At 61.5% G+C, this 14,280-nt stretch overlaps 1 protein-coding gene across 1 annotated transcript in view; it reads right to left on the bottom strand.

Moving 5' to 3' along the window:
• The window catches only part of NPC1L1 (NPC1 like intracellular cholesterol transporter 1), a 22,529-nt gene extending 10,601 nt beyond the window's left edge, over positions 1 to 11,928 (bottom strand). The window contains exons 1-9 of the mRNA XM_073324760.1: positions 11,875 to 11,928; positions 7,285 to 8,831; positions 4,709 to 4,809; positions 3,167 to 3,339; positions 2,433 to 2,561; positions 1,559 to 1,741; positions 985 to 1,099; positions 587 to 714; positions 24 to 97 (exon numbers count right to left, since the gene is read on the bottom strand). Of these exons, the coding sequence (XP_073180861.1) occupies positions 24 to 97; positions 587 to 714; positions 985 to 1,099; positions 1,559 to 1,741; positions 2,433 to 2,561; positions 3,167 to 3,339; positions 4,709 to 4,809; positions 7,285 to 8,831; positions 11,875 to 11,928 (2,504 nt within the window). The remainder of the gene's footprint in view (positions 1 to 23; positions 98 to 586; positions 715 to 984; positions 1,100 to 1,558; positions 1,742 to 2,432; positions 2,562 to 3,166; positions 3,340 to 4,708; positions 4,810 to 7,284; positions 8,832 to 11,874) is intronic.
• Between the last annotated feature and the right edge of the window lie 2,352 nt (positions 11,929 to 14,280).

The raw sequence follows: 14,280 nt of genomic DNA, 5'->3' as shown, positions 1-14,280 counted from the left end.
ACGCGCTATCTCAGAGTGGGCGCAGCAGCCCCTCGCTCCGCGCTGGGCACCCCGGCTTGCTCAGGCGGTGGCAGCAGCAGAGGTCGAGGCAGGCGGCCTGGGGGCAAAGGGGGTGTCAGCAGCACGAGGGCGCAGGGCACAGCCCTGCCAGGACGGGGAAGCCAGGGGACGTCTGTCCGGCCAGCGGCCTGGACGCAGGAGCCCTGCAGCCCTAGCCCTGGCCCGGCCCAAGGGGCACCCGGCCCTGCCCGTAAATCTGCCTGCTCGGTGCAGCCGGGGAATGGCCCCGCCCCTTCCCTCCCCACGCCCCTCGGCGGGCGCCCCTCCCCTCCTGCCCCCCAGCCCCCTGTCCCCCAGTGGGTGCCCCTCCCCTCCTGCCCTCCAGTCCCCTGTCCCCCAGTGGGCGCCCCTCCCCTCCTGCCCTCCAGCCCCGTGCCCCACGGCAGATGGCCCTCCCCTCGTGCCCCCCAGCCCTGTGCCCCACAGCGGGTGCCCCTCCCCTCCTGCTCCCCAGCCCCATGCCCCACGGTGGGCACCCCTCCCCTCCTGCCCCCCAGCCCCATGCCCCCCGGAGGGGGCACCTCACCTCCTGCCTGCGGGCGTCAAGGGAGACCAGTGCCACGAACATGGACATCTGGAGCAGGAAGTCAAAGAGCACAGCCAGGGCAGCATTGAGGGCGAAGGTGCGAACTGCGGGCATCCGTGTCAGGGAGCCTGTGGGCACGAGAGCTCGTGAGCAAGGGAGGGGTCTTTGTGCCTGGGGGGAGCAGCTCGTGAGTGTGGGGGAGAGGCGCTGTGTGCACCCGGAACTACCCTGGCCAGACTAGCATTTCCCGGCACGGGTCCCGATGCCCCAGCCATGGCCCGGCGGCATTCCAGGAAGGGCACAAGCAGCCATGGCGCTGGGCACCCCCAGGTGCCCCACACCTGGGCCCAGCCCTCCCCCAGCTCAGGCCCCCCTACCCTGCGCCACGGGGCACTCACCCAGGAAGAAGCAGGTGGCCTCGGAGAAGCTGCACAGCAGCATGCTGGGGGCCACAGTGCCCAGCACCCGCCCGACGTGCTGCTCCCGCCGCTCGCCTGGCTCCCGCACCGACCTCTGCAAAGCACCCGCCAGGGTGAGGGGAGGGGCTGGGTGATGCCCCCCAACTGCCCCGCCCCCTGGTAGGGGCGTACCCCCTGCCTATTGCACCTCCCACCTGTCCTGCCAGTGGACCTCGCCCCCCAAACAGGACCTGCCCCAGCCTGGTTTTCTTCTTTACATCACCTGCTCCCACAGCCAGACGGGGTCGATCCCCATCCCCCCGCTGCTGTGGGAAGGGCCCCTCTGACCCCCATGCTCATGAGGGTCAGTCCCTGACCCCAGCCCCCTCAGCCAGGCCCCAGTGGGACACCCCAGCCCATGACCGATGGGATATCCCCAGCGGGCCCCAGGAGTGATGGGATGCTGCCCAGTAGGATGTGCCAGGAGGGGGCACTGCCCTTGGGTGTGGGGGATGGAAGGGATTCCCTGGAGGACTGGGCATTCTGGGGGGCTGGGCTGGGTGCCCCAGCTCACCTGGTACTCCAGCACAAAGATGAAGATGTTGTCAGCGCCCACAGCCAGCACGAGGAAGGGCACCACCTCGAGGATGACGAGGGAGGAGGGCAGCCCCACGTACGCGTAGAAGCCCATGGAGGAGAACACGGCCCCCAGCACCACCAGGACCCCACCCAGGCCCAGCGTCACCTTGGAGTCCACCTGCAGGGGGCAGCGCAGCAGGTCAGGGCGACTGGCACCCGTGGGGGACAGGGACTCTCGGGAGTGATGCGGAGACGGGGTTGCAAGGAACGGGCTGGGGGGCTCGGCAGGGGGCGTTCTGCCCTGGTGCTCAGGGAAGGCTATGGGGCTGGGGCTGTGCATGGCAAAGCCAGGGAGCACTGGGCTGTGGGGCCGGGGAGCCGGGGCTGTGCAGAGATGCGGGGTGCATGCAGTGGACCCTGGTCTTTCTGTGGCGGCTGATTGAGTCCGTTCCAAGCTGCGCAAAGAGACCCAACCAGCTCTGGAGACCGAGAGTCCCCCACAGGCAGCCCCAGCCCCCTACTCTGCAGGGAATGGCCAGCCCCCTCTCCAGGGCCCGCTCAGCCCCAGGGCGTGCCAGCAATGGGTGGGCGCAGGGGTGCTTGGCTACTAGAGACTGGAGTAAAAAGAAAAAGAGTACTTGGGGCACCTTAGAGACTAACCAATTTATTTGAGCATAAGCTTTCGTGAGCCACAGCTCACTTCATCGGATGCAGACTGGAGAGACTGGAGTGAGACACAGGCCAGCAGACAGACACTGCCCTCACCGCAGGCTCATGCCAGGGCCCCATCCCAGTCCCCTGCTTCCCAGCTGGCACAATGGGCCCAAAGCAAGCCCCAAAGCCTCCCACCAGCCCCGCTGCCCCCGTACCAGGATACGCCTGCAGCTGGAGTATTCGCCCAGGGCCAGAGCGATGTAGAGGAAGATCACCAGGTAGCTGATGGCGAAGATGGGGATGTCCTCGGCTGTGGTGCGGTTAATCTCATCCTCCAGGGAGCGCTGGGGGGCAGGGGGTTAGAGACAGGCAGTGCCACGGGGGGAAGGGGCAGCGCCCGCTTCCCATGGCCACTGGCTGGAACTGTGCCCGTTGGAGCCAAGAGCTGTGCCCTGGGGCCTCCTATGGGGCTAGAGGGCTGGGCTTCCCCCATGCACCCTGAAGTGCCCTCTGTTTGCCCCTGCCCTGGCTGTGGCTGTCCCTCCCCCATCCCTTCCTGCTGTCCCCCCTCTCCCCCCAGCCCCAGTCTGGCATCAGGAAATGCCCTGTGCCCAGCACCATCACCCGCGCATATGCCCCCAAACCAGAGCTTGTCCACTGTGCCAGCAGCAGAGGCTCATCCTTGGCCTTTAATGGAGCAAGGAGAGGGGGCAACAGGATGTGGGGGCCACTCTGGGCTGGGGGATACTCCAGGCTGGGGGGAGCACGCTGCACCCTGTGCAGTGTTGGGGTCCTGGCTCCAGAGACCCCAACAGACCTGAACAGCCCTGAGCCATAAGAGAGTTCCTGATGGGGGGGTCTTTGAGCCCCCATTGTCCAGGGTTGGCACCCCAGGCCCTGGCCCCCAGCCGGGTGTCTGCGATGCCAGGGCCTGTCGCTACCCCAGTACCTCGGCCATGTAGGCGACGGTGTAGTTGTGGGTGTGGGCCCGCTGGAACTCCCGCACCACCTGCAGGAAGCGCTGCTCCCACAGCAGAGCCCAGCCATACTCTGCCTGGCTCCGCAGGTAGTTGTTCAGCGAGAAGGTGAGGATCAGTGCCTGGGCCTCCGAATAATCTTCACCTGGCGGAGGAGGGCACTGAGAGCCGGCAGGCATGGACATCCCCCTCCTCCCGCCAGCCCTCGGCACTCAGCCTCCTGCCCCTGCCCACAGCAGCACCCGGCTCACAGGAAAGGAGCTGGGCTGATAAGGGAGATCATAAATATCCAGACTTTGCCATCCTGCCCCACCCGGGCACCTTCCAGCTCAGGATTTAGGGCCACTTCCCAAACACCAGCCCCCCGGGATCAGTGGGAGAGGGGCAAGGAGCCTTCCAACATCACTGACAGGCAGCGGTGTGGTAGCTGGCTAACCCCACACTGCAACACCTGCTGACCGCTTAAGACAGGAAGTGACAGTTCTGTACCCAGTTGATACTGCCACAGGGTGGAGGGAGTCGGGGGGCAGGCTGAAGTCCCTGGAGCACTGGCTAGGATGCCAGGGTCCTTAGCAGAGTCCTGGAATCTCCAGTGGCCCCAAGCAGCCAGAGCCTTGGTTCCGGTCTCCTCCTCCAGATGGCACCTCCAGGAGCACCGGGCTGAGGCACTGAACCAGCTAAGACGTGTGCCAGGGGCTGGGGGCTTCTCATCCAGATGCCGGGACGCCCCCAGGGCCGGCGATCCAGAGCAGACCTGGTGCTGGAGTCACCCTGGCTGGACTGGCACAATCTGTGCTCGGTCCCACCAGGCCGGATGCAGGCAAGGGGCTCCACGGCTCCCTGCTGCTTCCCACACCAGCCCCATCACCAGCTCCCCCTTGAGCCAGCCCCCAGAGTGGGATGCCTGCGAGGCTCAGCCCTCTCCTGCCCATGCCTTCTGCAGCCCGTCTCTCCAGTTCGGGCTGTCCTCACCCAGAGCTGGACCTTGGCCCCTCCGCGGCGGGCACAGCTGCTGCTCCATGCCCTCGCTGCGTGCAGCCCCGCCCCACTCGGATGCTGCTGCTCATCTCTTCGCCTCACACCTTCTCCGGTGCCTCGGACACCCGCCGCTGGTCTTCTCTTGCCAGGTCCTGCCTGGCTGTCCCCACCCTGCCCATCGCCTCTCCTGCGCTGGCGAGCCCCGCTGTGCTTTGCCATTCATGCCAGCTGGCACCGCTCACGTGGCACATGCCCAACAGATGCAGCTGTGCACCCGCTGCCCTCACGCTGGGGAGACGCTCCCTTTGAACATCCCCAGAGACGCCTGGTTATCCCCTCTCAGCCGCTCCGTCACTCTTCCCCTGGCCGTGGTGCCAGGCTGCTGGGGCGCTGTGCCAACACCTGCCAGCCAACCCACCACATGCTTCCCTTGTGCCCCCCTCCCCCACGGAGCCGTGAGCCCTGTGGAGGAGGTGGGCGGTCGCTGCCCATGAAGCCAAGGAGCTGGGTGCCCGCCTGGCACTGGTGTCCCTTACCTGTGTAGCCACCCACGGCCAGGAAGGGGAAGACAGGCACGCCGTAGTCAGCGATGCAGCTCAGCTGCAGGTTCGTGATGTCCTTGAAGGAGAGCGGCGAGCTGGGGAGGCAGAAGGAGTGAGTGAGAGCAGGCTGCCTGCCAGGGGCACTGCAGGGCCCCCGCACCCCGGGACTCCGGATGCCACGGTCCCATTGGCTCTGCAGCACTGTGTCTATGCTCACTCCTCTGCAAACTGCAGCCTGCCCCAGGAGCTCCCCCTAGGGATGGGCCTGGGGTGGGCGCAGAGAGAAGGGGGGCTGGAGGCACACCGCAGGGTGGGGAGGGGAACTGCGAAGCGGGAGGGTGGAGAGAAGAGATGGAGAAAGCCAGTGACAGGGGAGGAGCTGGCGGTGGGCATGGCAGGGGCAGCAGGAGAGGAAGGTCGGCACCCTCTAACCATCCCCATCTCCAGCCTTTCTGCAAGGGGCACCCAGCATGGCAGAGCTACTGCCTCGTAGGGAGCTCCCCACCCCAGGGCTGAGCCACTGCCAGTCCCCCACAGCACTCCAGGGAGAGACCCCCAGTGTAGATCCAGAGCCTCCCAGCACACATCCCAGCAGGGAGTCCCCCAGAGCCCAGAGCCACCCTGTGAGGAAGTGGGAATTTTTGGCAGTATTTTTGTGAGGCCTACCTGTGACTCAGTTTCCCCTGTACTTTTCATGGCAACCCCATGGGGGCGAAAGAGTTAAGACTGCCCTTGGGACCAGGCAGGAGCTGGGGAGGTGGGAGTGGCTGAGGCTGACCCAGATCTATGGGAAATCCAGGCAGAGAGCTGCACGTAGGAGGGGGCAAGGGATGGGTTCCCCCAGCTCTCACCAGGGACGCTGAGCAGAGGCAGCTGGAGAACAAAGCCCGAGGGGGCTGGGCTGGGGATACAGAGCTGGCTTCTGGGACAGGCAACAGGCCGGCGAGGCAGAGCCTGGCAGGCGCCCGTGGCCGTGTGGCTGGGGGGCACCAGCTTGGCCAGCAGGGTTATGTCTCAGCCTTCACGTCTCTGTGCTGAGCTCAGCCCGGCCTGCACCCAGCTGACCAATCAACCCTGCTCTGCTGGGACAGGCTGCCTGGGGTCCGTGCACACCCCACGAGGCTGCGCTGAGCCCCGCGAGGCTCTGCCCAGCGTCTGGCTCGGCCGCGCTCACTGGGCAGAGCTCCGGGTGCGAAGCAGGAGGGCTGGGATGCCATGGCCCACCCTGAAGGAAAAGGGGGACCCCTGGGGGGCTGGCACGCTGAAGTGGTCCCCCGGGGTGTACCCGGTGGAGCTCTGGAGAAGAGCACAGCAAATCTGATTGCCCAGGCATGGAGACCTAGCAACCAGTGCCCCAGAGAGCAGCACTGCCCGTTTCACCGCAGGGGCTGAGCTGCAGCTCGGGGAGCTAAAAGTGGGTTGTGGGAAGCAGTTGGGGCACCTGACTTGGGACATAGGCAGGTCAGAGTGATGGGGCTGAGGGCTCTGGGCTAAGCAGGATGGACGGGGCTGGATCTTTCTTTTCTCTGGGCTACCCGAGGCCTCCCTGTGCTGTGTCCAGCCGGGCGCCCACGCCGACTGGGTGTCCCTGCAGAGGCTAGTGGAGGGAATGTGCTGCTCCCCGAGATCGTCCCAGTCTCCCTCAGGGGCTGCCTTGGTGGGACTTGCTGAGAGGAGCTCACAGTGGGAAGCCAGGGGCTGATGGCCTAAGGAGGCGGTGAAGCTGCAGGGCTTGTCCTGGAGGAATAGCGAGACTGCCGGGAGTCTGGCTCGCTGAAGGGAGCCTCCCAGAGACTGTGCCATAGCCCCGGTCCCAGGGATCCATGACACTAAGATGTCTGGGAGCTTCCTCCCGGGGACGGACTGGGAAAGGAGAGAGGCACTGAAGAGCCTGACACCGAACTGTCACTGGATTGACTGTGACGTCCGACACTTCGCAGAACTCGGCAGCGCTGTAAGCACAAGAGGCAGCCAGATGGAGACATTAAAGCCAGAATAGCGAAGCCAGACATGATTCACAACCCAAACCAAACACCACGTGCTGGGCCCAGCTGCCTAGGACAAATCCACACTAGCAGACAGCCAGCAAAGCTCCCAAGCCCAGAACTTGCAGGGAGGATGAAAGGGAAAGTGACGGGCCAGGAAATGCTGGCATGAAAATGGAGGTGGTAGGAAATGCATGGAGGGGTGCGCTGAGCCAGGGAATGAGGCAGGAGCTGGGCCGGAATCCCGAGGCCGAGAGGCAACGGGGCAGACCGAGAACGGCTTGGAAACGCACGAGAGAAGCAGAGTGGAAAGCGACTGGTCCTGCTCTGGAAGGAATAGGCCACAGATGTGGGGGGACACAGGGAATAAAGGGGCATCAGTCAAGTCCAAGTCTCTACAGACCGTTAGCGGGTATGGAACCACAACCTTCTGTGTTGACTCCTACCCCCCGAGCCAAAGGGGAGAGCTGTGGGGGGCCCAGGGCTGGACGAGCGGAGGGCTGCAGATCAGGAATGGGGCATTGGCAGAGCTGTATGGGAAGCGTGCACACCACCTTTTCTCCCACACTGGGGCCTGGCACTTACTTGACACAGTAGAGGAAGTGGTCTCTCCAGTCCACCATGCCCGTCTGGCCCCCCTGAGTCTGGCTGGCTGTCATCTCCAGGCGGGTACGGTTGTTCTGGAAGTACTGCACCAGGCTGTTGACGAAGCAGTCAGTGGCGCGGGCGTTGTTGGGGTTCAGGGGGGCGTAGCAGATGTCCTTGAGCGTCACATTCCTGCCGTCCTTCTCCGACCAGACCTCGATCTCCTGCAGCCGCGTCTGCAGCTCCAGCAGGTCCAGCAGGACGGCCATGGAGAGGATCCCGCTGAAGTTCTTCTTGCCCAGGAGAAGGGAGTTGTAGGTGTAGCTAGGGAGGCCCTTGGCCGTGAGGATCACTTGGTTGGTCCTGAAGAAGGGCCCGAAGTTCTGGTCGTAGAAGTCCTTCTCCTGCCGGGCTTGGCTGTCAGGCGAGGACCAGAGCTCCACGGGGTCCGTGGTGAGCTGGATAAAGACCATCCCACAGGAGAGCCCCACCACCACCACGGCTGAGATCAAGATGACCGAGACCGGGTGGGAAGCCACCATGGTGCCCCATCTCCTGAACATCTTCCCCAGGATGCGGTGGGTGGCCTGGCTGAGCCTCTCCGAGCGCTTCGGCCGGTCCCTCGGATGCTGCCGCCCCTCACCGCCGGCCTGTTTGGGCCTGGAGATGCAGCGCCACGTCAGGAAGGCCCCGAAGAGCACGGTGAGCAGGCAGAAGAGCAGACAGCACACAAACAAGATCCCGTCTAGGCTGCCCACCTTGAAGGGTGGGGGCTGGAGCGTGGGGGTGGGGATCTGCGGGCAGGACTCGGCACAGTCCAGGCAGGAGCACGCCTCTCCCTCGTCACTGACGGCCCTGCCGCAGCGCCATGTCTTGCTGTTGAGCGGCACGATGCCCTCCCCGACGACGCCATTGGCGGGCACCAGCTGGAAGTCGATCTCCAGTGGGGCCAGCCCGTTGCTGCTGTCCCCCTGGAAGTCCAGCCAGCGCTGGCTGGTGCACAGGGTGGCACCGTACTTGCCGCACATGGCAGTGATGGCATAGCCACCGGTGGCGGGGATCCGGACGCCCTTGCAGGAGTCATAGGACTGGTCGGCGAAGGTCTGGTTGTAGAAACACTGGTACTCCAGCACGCCCACCTGGCGCACGCCCAGGGCAGAGGTGCGGTTGAAGAAGCGGGTGACGTTGGTGAAGAGGCTCTGGTCGGGGCTGCAGATGTTCTGGCAGTAGATGTTGGCGAAGTTCTCGGAGCAGGCAGGGCAGCGGGTCAGGACGGCCTGGGAGATGGCCAGGCTGAGCTGCAGGGCCACCAGCTGGTTATAGGAGCAGCAGGCATAGGTGGCGGTCTCGCCTGTGTACAGCCGGGGGCACACCTCCTTCAGCTTGCTGAGGGTGGCACCTCTGAGCAGCCGGGCCTGCGTGTTGGACAGGCAGGGCACCGGCGACCACAGCAGGCTCACGTTGACCTCGGGGTTCCGCCCACACTCGCCGTAGAAGGAGCAGTACCCGGCCTGGTGGATTTCTGTCAGCGCCCCTGCAGCCTGTCCCTGCAGGAGAGAAGGGAGACGGGTTACCAGCAGCGCAGCTGGGGGGCTGGGAGTCACCGGGGATGGGACCTGCCCTGATCCCCCAGCCCCATGACCCAGGGACACCCAGGGCAAGACTGACCCCCACGACCCAACCCCCAACCCGGGGACACCCCAGTGTGAGCCGACCACCTGCACCCTGATCTCCAACCCAGGGACACCCTAGTGGGAGACTGATCCCCATATCCCAACCCTCCAACCCAGGGACACCCCAGTGCAAGACTGACTGCCACAACCCAACCACCAACCCAGAGACACCCCCAGTGTGAGACTGACTGCCACAACCCAACCACCAACCCAGGGACACCCCCAGTGTGAGACTGATCCCTTGCACCCCGACCCCCAACCCAAAACCCTCCCAGTGGGAGACTGACCCCCCCACACACCCTGACCCCCAACTTGGTGACACTCCTAGTGTGACTCTGACCCAGTGCCTTGACAGCACCGCATGACTCCTGCTAGAGTGCGACTGATCCCCAACCACACAACCCCCGACCTAATGAGACCGTCCTCCTCCCCTCAAAGTGAGACCAGCACCAGGCCCTGCACCTGCCCTGCCCTCTCACCCTGCTGAGAGCTGCATGCCCTTTTCACGCTGCCCAGCCAGCTGCTCCCAGCGCTGCCTATTCCCAGACTGCCCCAAATTCTTTTCCACCCCCTCAAGATCGTTTTTTGACCCACCATTTTTCTCAACTTTAAAATGGGGAATTTCCCAGATTTGAGTTTGGAAACCTGTCGGGTACCAGCAGCGGCCCCGCCCTGCCCAGCCCTGGACTCCTGGCAGGATTTCGGGGGAGCTAGGGGCTGGCCCTGGCTAGGTGCTTAATGACTTCCTTGTTTTGGTTTTCACCAAGAAGGTTGGTGGCGATTGGACATCTAACATAGCGACTGCCAGTGAGAATGAAGTAGGATCAGAGGCTAAAACAGGGAAAGACCAAGTTAAAAATTATTTAGACAAGTTAGATGTCTTCAAGTCAAATACATCCTAGAATACTCTAGGGCAAATCTAGTGCCCATCTATAAAAAGGGAAATAAGGACAACCCGGGGAATTACAGGCCGGTCAGCTTAACTTCTGTACCCGGAAAGATAATGGAGCAAATAATTAAGCAATCAATTTGCAAACATCTAGAAGATAATAAGGTGATAAGTAACAGTCAGCATGGATTTGTCAAGAACAAATTGTGTCAAACCAACCAGACAGCTTTCTTTGACAGGGTACCAAGCCTTGTGGATAGGGGGAAGCGGTAGACATGGTATATCTAGACTTTAGTAAACCTTTTGATGCTGTCTTGCATGACCTTCTCATAAACAAACTAGGGAAATGCAACCTAGATGGAGCTACTGTAAGGTCGGTGCAAAACTGGTACGAAAACCGTTCCCAGAGGGTAGTTATCAGTGGTTCACAGTCATGCTGGAAGGACATAAAGAGTGGGGTCCCATAGGAATCAGTTCTGGGTCTGGTTCTGTTCAATGTCTTCATCAATGATTTAGATAATGGCATAGAAAGTACACTTACAAAGTTTGCAGACGATACCAAATTGGGAGGGGTTGCAAGTGCTTTGGAGGACAGGATTAAAATTCAAAATGATCTGGACAAACTGGAGAAATGGTCTGAAGTAACTAGGATGAAATTCAATAAGGACAAATGCAAAGTACTCCACTTAGGAAGGAACAATCAGTTGCACGCATACAAAATGGAAAGTGACTGCCTAGGAAGGAGCGCTGCAGAAGGGGAATCTGGGGGTCATAGTGGATCATAAGCTACATATGAGTCAACAGTGTAACACTGCTGCAAAAGAAGCAAACATCCTTCTGGGCTGGATTAGCAGGAGTGTTGTAAGCAAGACACGAGAAGTAATTCTTCTGCTTTATTCCGCGCTGATTAGGCCTCAACTGGAGTATTGTGTCCAGTTCTGGGTGCCACATTCCAGGAAGGATGTGGACAAATGGGAGAAAGTCCAGAGAAGAGCAACAAAAATGATGAAAGGTCTGGAAAACATGAGTTGTGAGGAAAGGCTGAAAAACTTGGGTTTGTTTAGTCTGGAGAAGAGAGGACTGAGAGGGGACATGAGAACAGTTTTCAAGTACATAAAAGGTTGTTACAAGGAGGAGGGAGAAAAATTGTTCTTCTTAACCTCTGAGGACAGGACAAGAAGCAATGGGCTTAAACTGCAGTAAGGGTGGTTTAGGTTGGGCATTAGGAAAAACATCCTGTCAGGGTGGTTAAATCCTGGAATAAATTGCCCAGGGAGATTGTGGAATCTCCATCACTGGGGATTTTTAAGAGCAGGTTAGACAAACACCTGTCCGGGATGGTCTCGTTAATACTTAGTCCTGCCATGAGGCAGGGGACTGGACTCTCGAGGTCCCTTCCAGTCCTAGGATTCTATGAATGCACCCCCCACACACATGGGTCTGCCCACAAACATCCTAGCCAATGCCAGTCCCACCAGCCCAGAAACTGGGCACCCCTCAACCACGGAGCAAGGGCAGCCAGCTGAGCTGCCCCTCCACACAGCACCCCCGCCATTGCCGTTGGAGAGACCCCCTCTGGGGGCAGAGGCAGGCATCTTCAGCCAGCGGAGCTGTGATCACCCCCTGCCCACGAGTGATGGGCTCAGACCCCTGCGTAGGGACCCTGCAACTCCGTTAGACCTTTGGACACTGAAAGCCTTGGCTGGATTGGGGCCAGGGCCCCCAAGAGGGGAAAGGCCCCATGTTCTCTCCCCTGCCCCCCTGAGCCAGCCAGTCCCTGCCCTGGGGGTGGATTGGAGCTTGCCCATTCCCTGCCCATCCTTGAAGCTGCCCCAGACTGGCACAATCACCCTGATTTTGGAAGAGATGATGCCAGAGACACCAGCCCAGCCCAGTCCCCTGGGTGGCACCGGCAACCCTTCAGCAGCTGTTCTGTATAAGGGTGCCCTGCCCTCCCCGCACTCCCCAGACCCCACCAAACCAGCTGATGGGGTGGGGAGTGGCTGGCCATGCCCAGGACGCACTCACCAGGCCCAGGGTGGCGCTGAGCAGCACCAGGGTGAGCGCAAAGTGGCCTGGCATCCTCTCAGTGTCGCCAGCGCTGGAGGAGCAGCTGGCAGTGGGAGCCCAGGGCCAGGTCTGCCCCACCCCCACGGACCCTGCATTAATGCAGCTACTGCCTGCTATTAGCCCATCTGGCCTGATGGCCAGGAAGCCAATCAGACTGCACCACAACCGTAAATCCCTTGTATCATTAACTCAGGGGCAGGCCGGCTGGGCCAGCGACAGGAGCTGCTATTATACATATTGTAACGGGGTTTTTTTTGGAGTGGGGCGTGTCTTTAAAAAAACAAACTGAAAACTAGAGATCCTGGCGTGTGGGGTCACACTGACACCCCCCTGGGTTAGCAGCCGGGCTGCACCCTTCAGATCTCCGCCACCTGAGTTACTGCAGGAAGTGACAGCAGTAGTAGGTTGTCATCCTCTGCATGGACCAGCACTAGGGGGGACAGGACACACACTCCTCCAGGGGGTTTCATGGCTTTTTCCTGACAGCAGAGGAAGGGGGAGACTCAGGACTCCTGGGTTCCATGCCATGCTCTGGAGGGCAATGTCTGTACTGGGCACAGACACTTCTGCCCGTTTCTCCCAGATCAGATTTGACCCTTACTGCCTCACGCGCTCCAACTTGTCCTCAGTCCAGTCCTGTCTCCCCCACCCCGCCCAACTCCACGTACCAGCCCCCATCTCCCCCATCCTTCCATACACCCTCACAGGGTGAAGCCCCACAGTCACATCACACTGACCCGCACAAGGACTTCTCAGTCAGCAATTGTCCTCTGCATTTTGCGGTCTCCACAGAGGCTTGAAAATCGGGCCATGCTGCCTCCTGTCCAGCCAGCCGCATTGTCGAACTGCACACACCCAGGCGCCCCCTGCAAAATTTGCTCCGGGGATCCCTCCACTCATCCGGCCCAGGGGTCCTGCCCCAACACAAGTTGGCTTTGGCTGCTCATCTGGTTGATCCCAGGGATCTCCCCGGGGATGCTGCAGGTTTGGGTGACGAGTTTTGCGTTAGTCATGCGCAAAGTGCAGCTAAAGTGCAGCGATTGCCGGTTCCTGTGCCTCTTCGTTCGCGCCCTGTCTCGCTGCTCCCCTCCCGCCCCAGACCCCTTGTCCCAATCTGCGCAGGAGAGCCAGGCTCCCAGCCTGCCCTCGCGCTGGCCACTACCCCCGTCCCTGGGGGAAATGTCCTGCTCAGCCCCTGCAGCCCTGGGCAGGAACACGCTCAGTTGCTCTGCAGAAACCGAGCATGCTCAGCGCATTCAGAATTGTCAGAAGGGAGCAGCCAAACTCTCACAAGTCTCCATGGGGCACTTGCTGCAAAGGTTTTTCAAAGGCTCGTAACTTGGCCAAATGTGGGTGTATTTTTAGGAAAGCAGCAAAAGGCCCCTCCCAGCCACCGGGACAACCCCCTGCTCCAAAGCTTGGGGACGCTAGAGCTTCTCAACCAAGGTTATAAGGGGTTTTTTAACAGGGACCAAACAACGTATTTCCCCCCCGATCTCCTTCTTGGAAACATCTGGGCTGAAACTTTTCTGAACACACAGCTCAAGGCAGATGCTCGGCCTGGAAAATATCCACCCAAAAGCCCAACCTGAGCCAAAGCAGCTGCAAACAGGACCGTGCATTGGCAGGCGCCGGGCGACCTTGATGAGAGATGCTGCTACCGGCTCTGCCTGTGATAAAGAAGAGTGTGAGCCTGGTGGGGCTCGGTCTCATTCACCGCAGCGCATCTGCCCCAGGTGGAATTGAGCAGCCCACGTAGTCTCGCATGTTGGCAATAAAAGCTGACGAGATAAAGGTTATCGCTGAGAAATTAGATCAGGGTTCGAGGGCAACCTGAAGTGTTGTTTCCCTGAAGAGAGCAGGAACTCCCCTCCCCCTGCCGTGGGCCAAGTCAGGGGGTTCTGAGTGGGTGAGGGACATAGCCCACAGCTGAGAGGGTAGGGGGGTGGGTGAGGGGCAGTGGCTTTGAGCATGGGTTGGTAGGTGGCTGGGGTGTGTGATGGCTGGTGGGCTGGAGTCGGTGTGTGATGTGGATGTGCGGTTGTGGTGGCTGGGGGTAGGTGTGGGGCTGGGGGTGGCAGTGTGGGGGTGGGGTGGCTGGGGGTAGGTGTGGGGGTATGGGGGTGGGGGGTCTGGTTGTGGGGCTGGGGGTGGCAGTGTGGGGGTGATGGGCTGGGGTGGCTGGTTGGGGTGGCTGCGGGTAGGTGTGGGGCTGGGGGTATGGGGGTGGGGGGTCTGGTTGTGGGGCCGGGGGTGTGCAGTGTGGGGGTGAGGTGTGCGGTTGTGGTGGCTGGGGTTAGGTGTGGGGCCGGGGGTGTGCTGTGTGGGGATGACTGGCTGGGGGTGGGGTGTCTGGTTGTGGTG

The sequence above is a fragment of the Lepidochelys kempii genome, chromosome 26, assembly GCF_965140265.1.
Source record: "Lepidochelys kempii isolate rLepKem1 chromosome 26, rLepKem1.hap2, whole genome shotgun sequence".
Lineage (NCBI taxonomy): Eukaryota > Metazoa > Chordata > Testudines > Cheloniidae > Lepidochelys > Lepidochelys kempii.
Note: the sequence above shows the minus strand (reverse complement) of the source record. Positions and strands in the feature narration are given on the sequence as shown.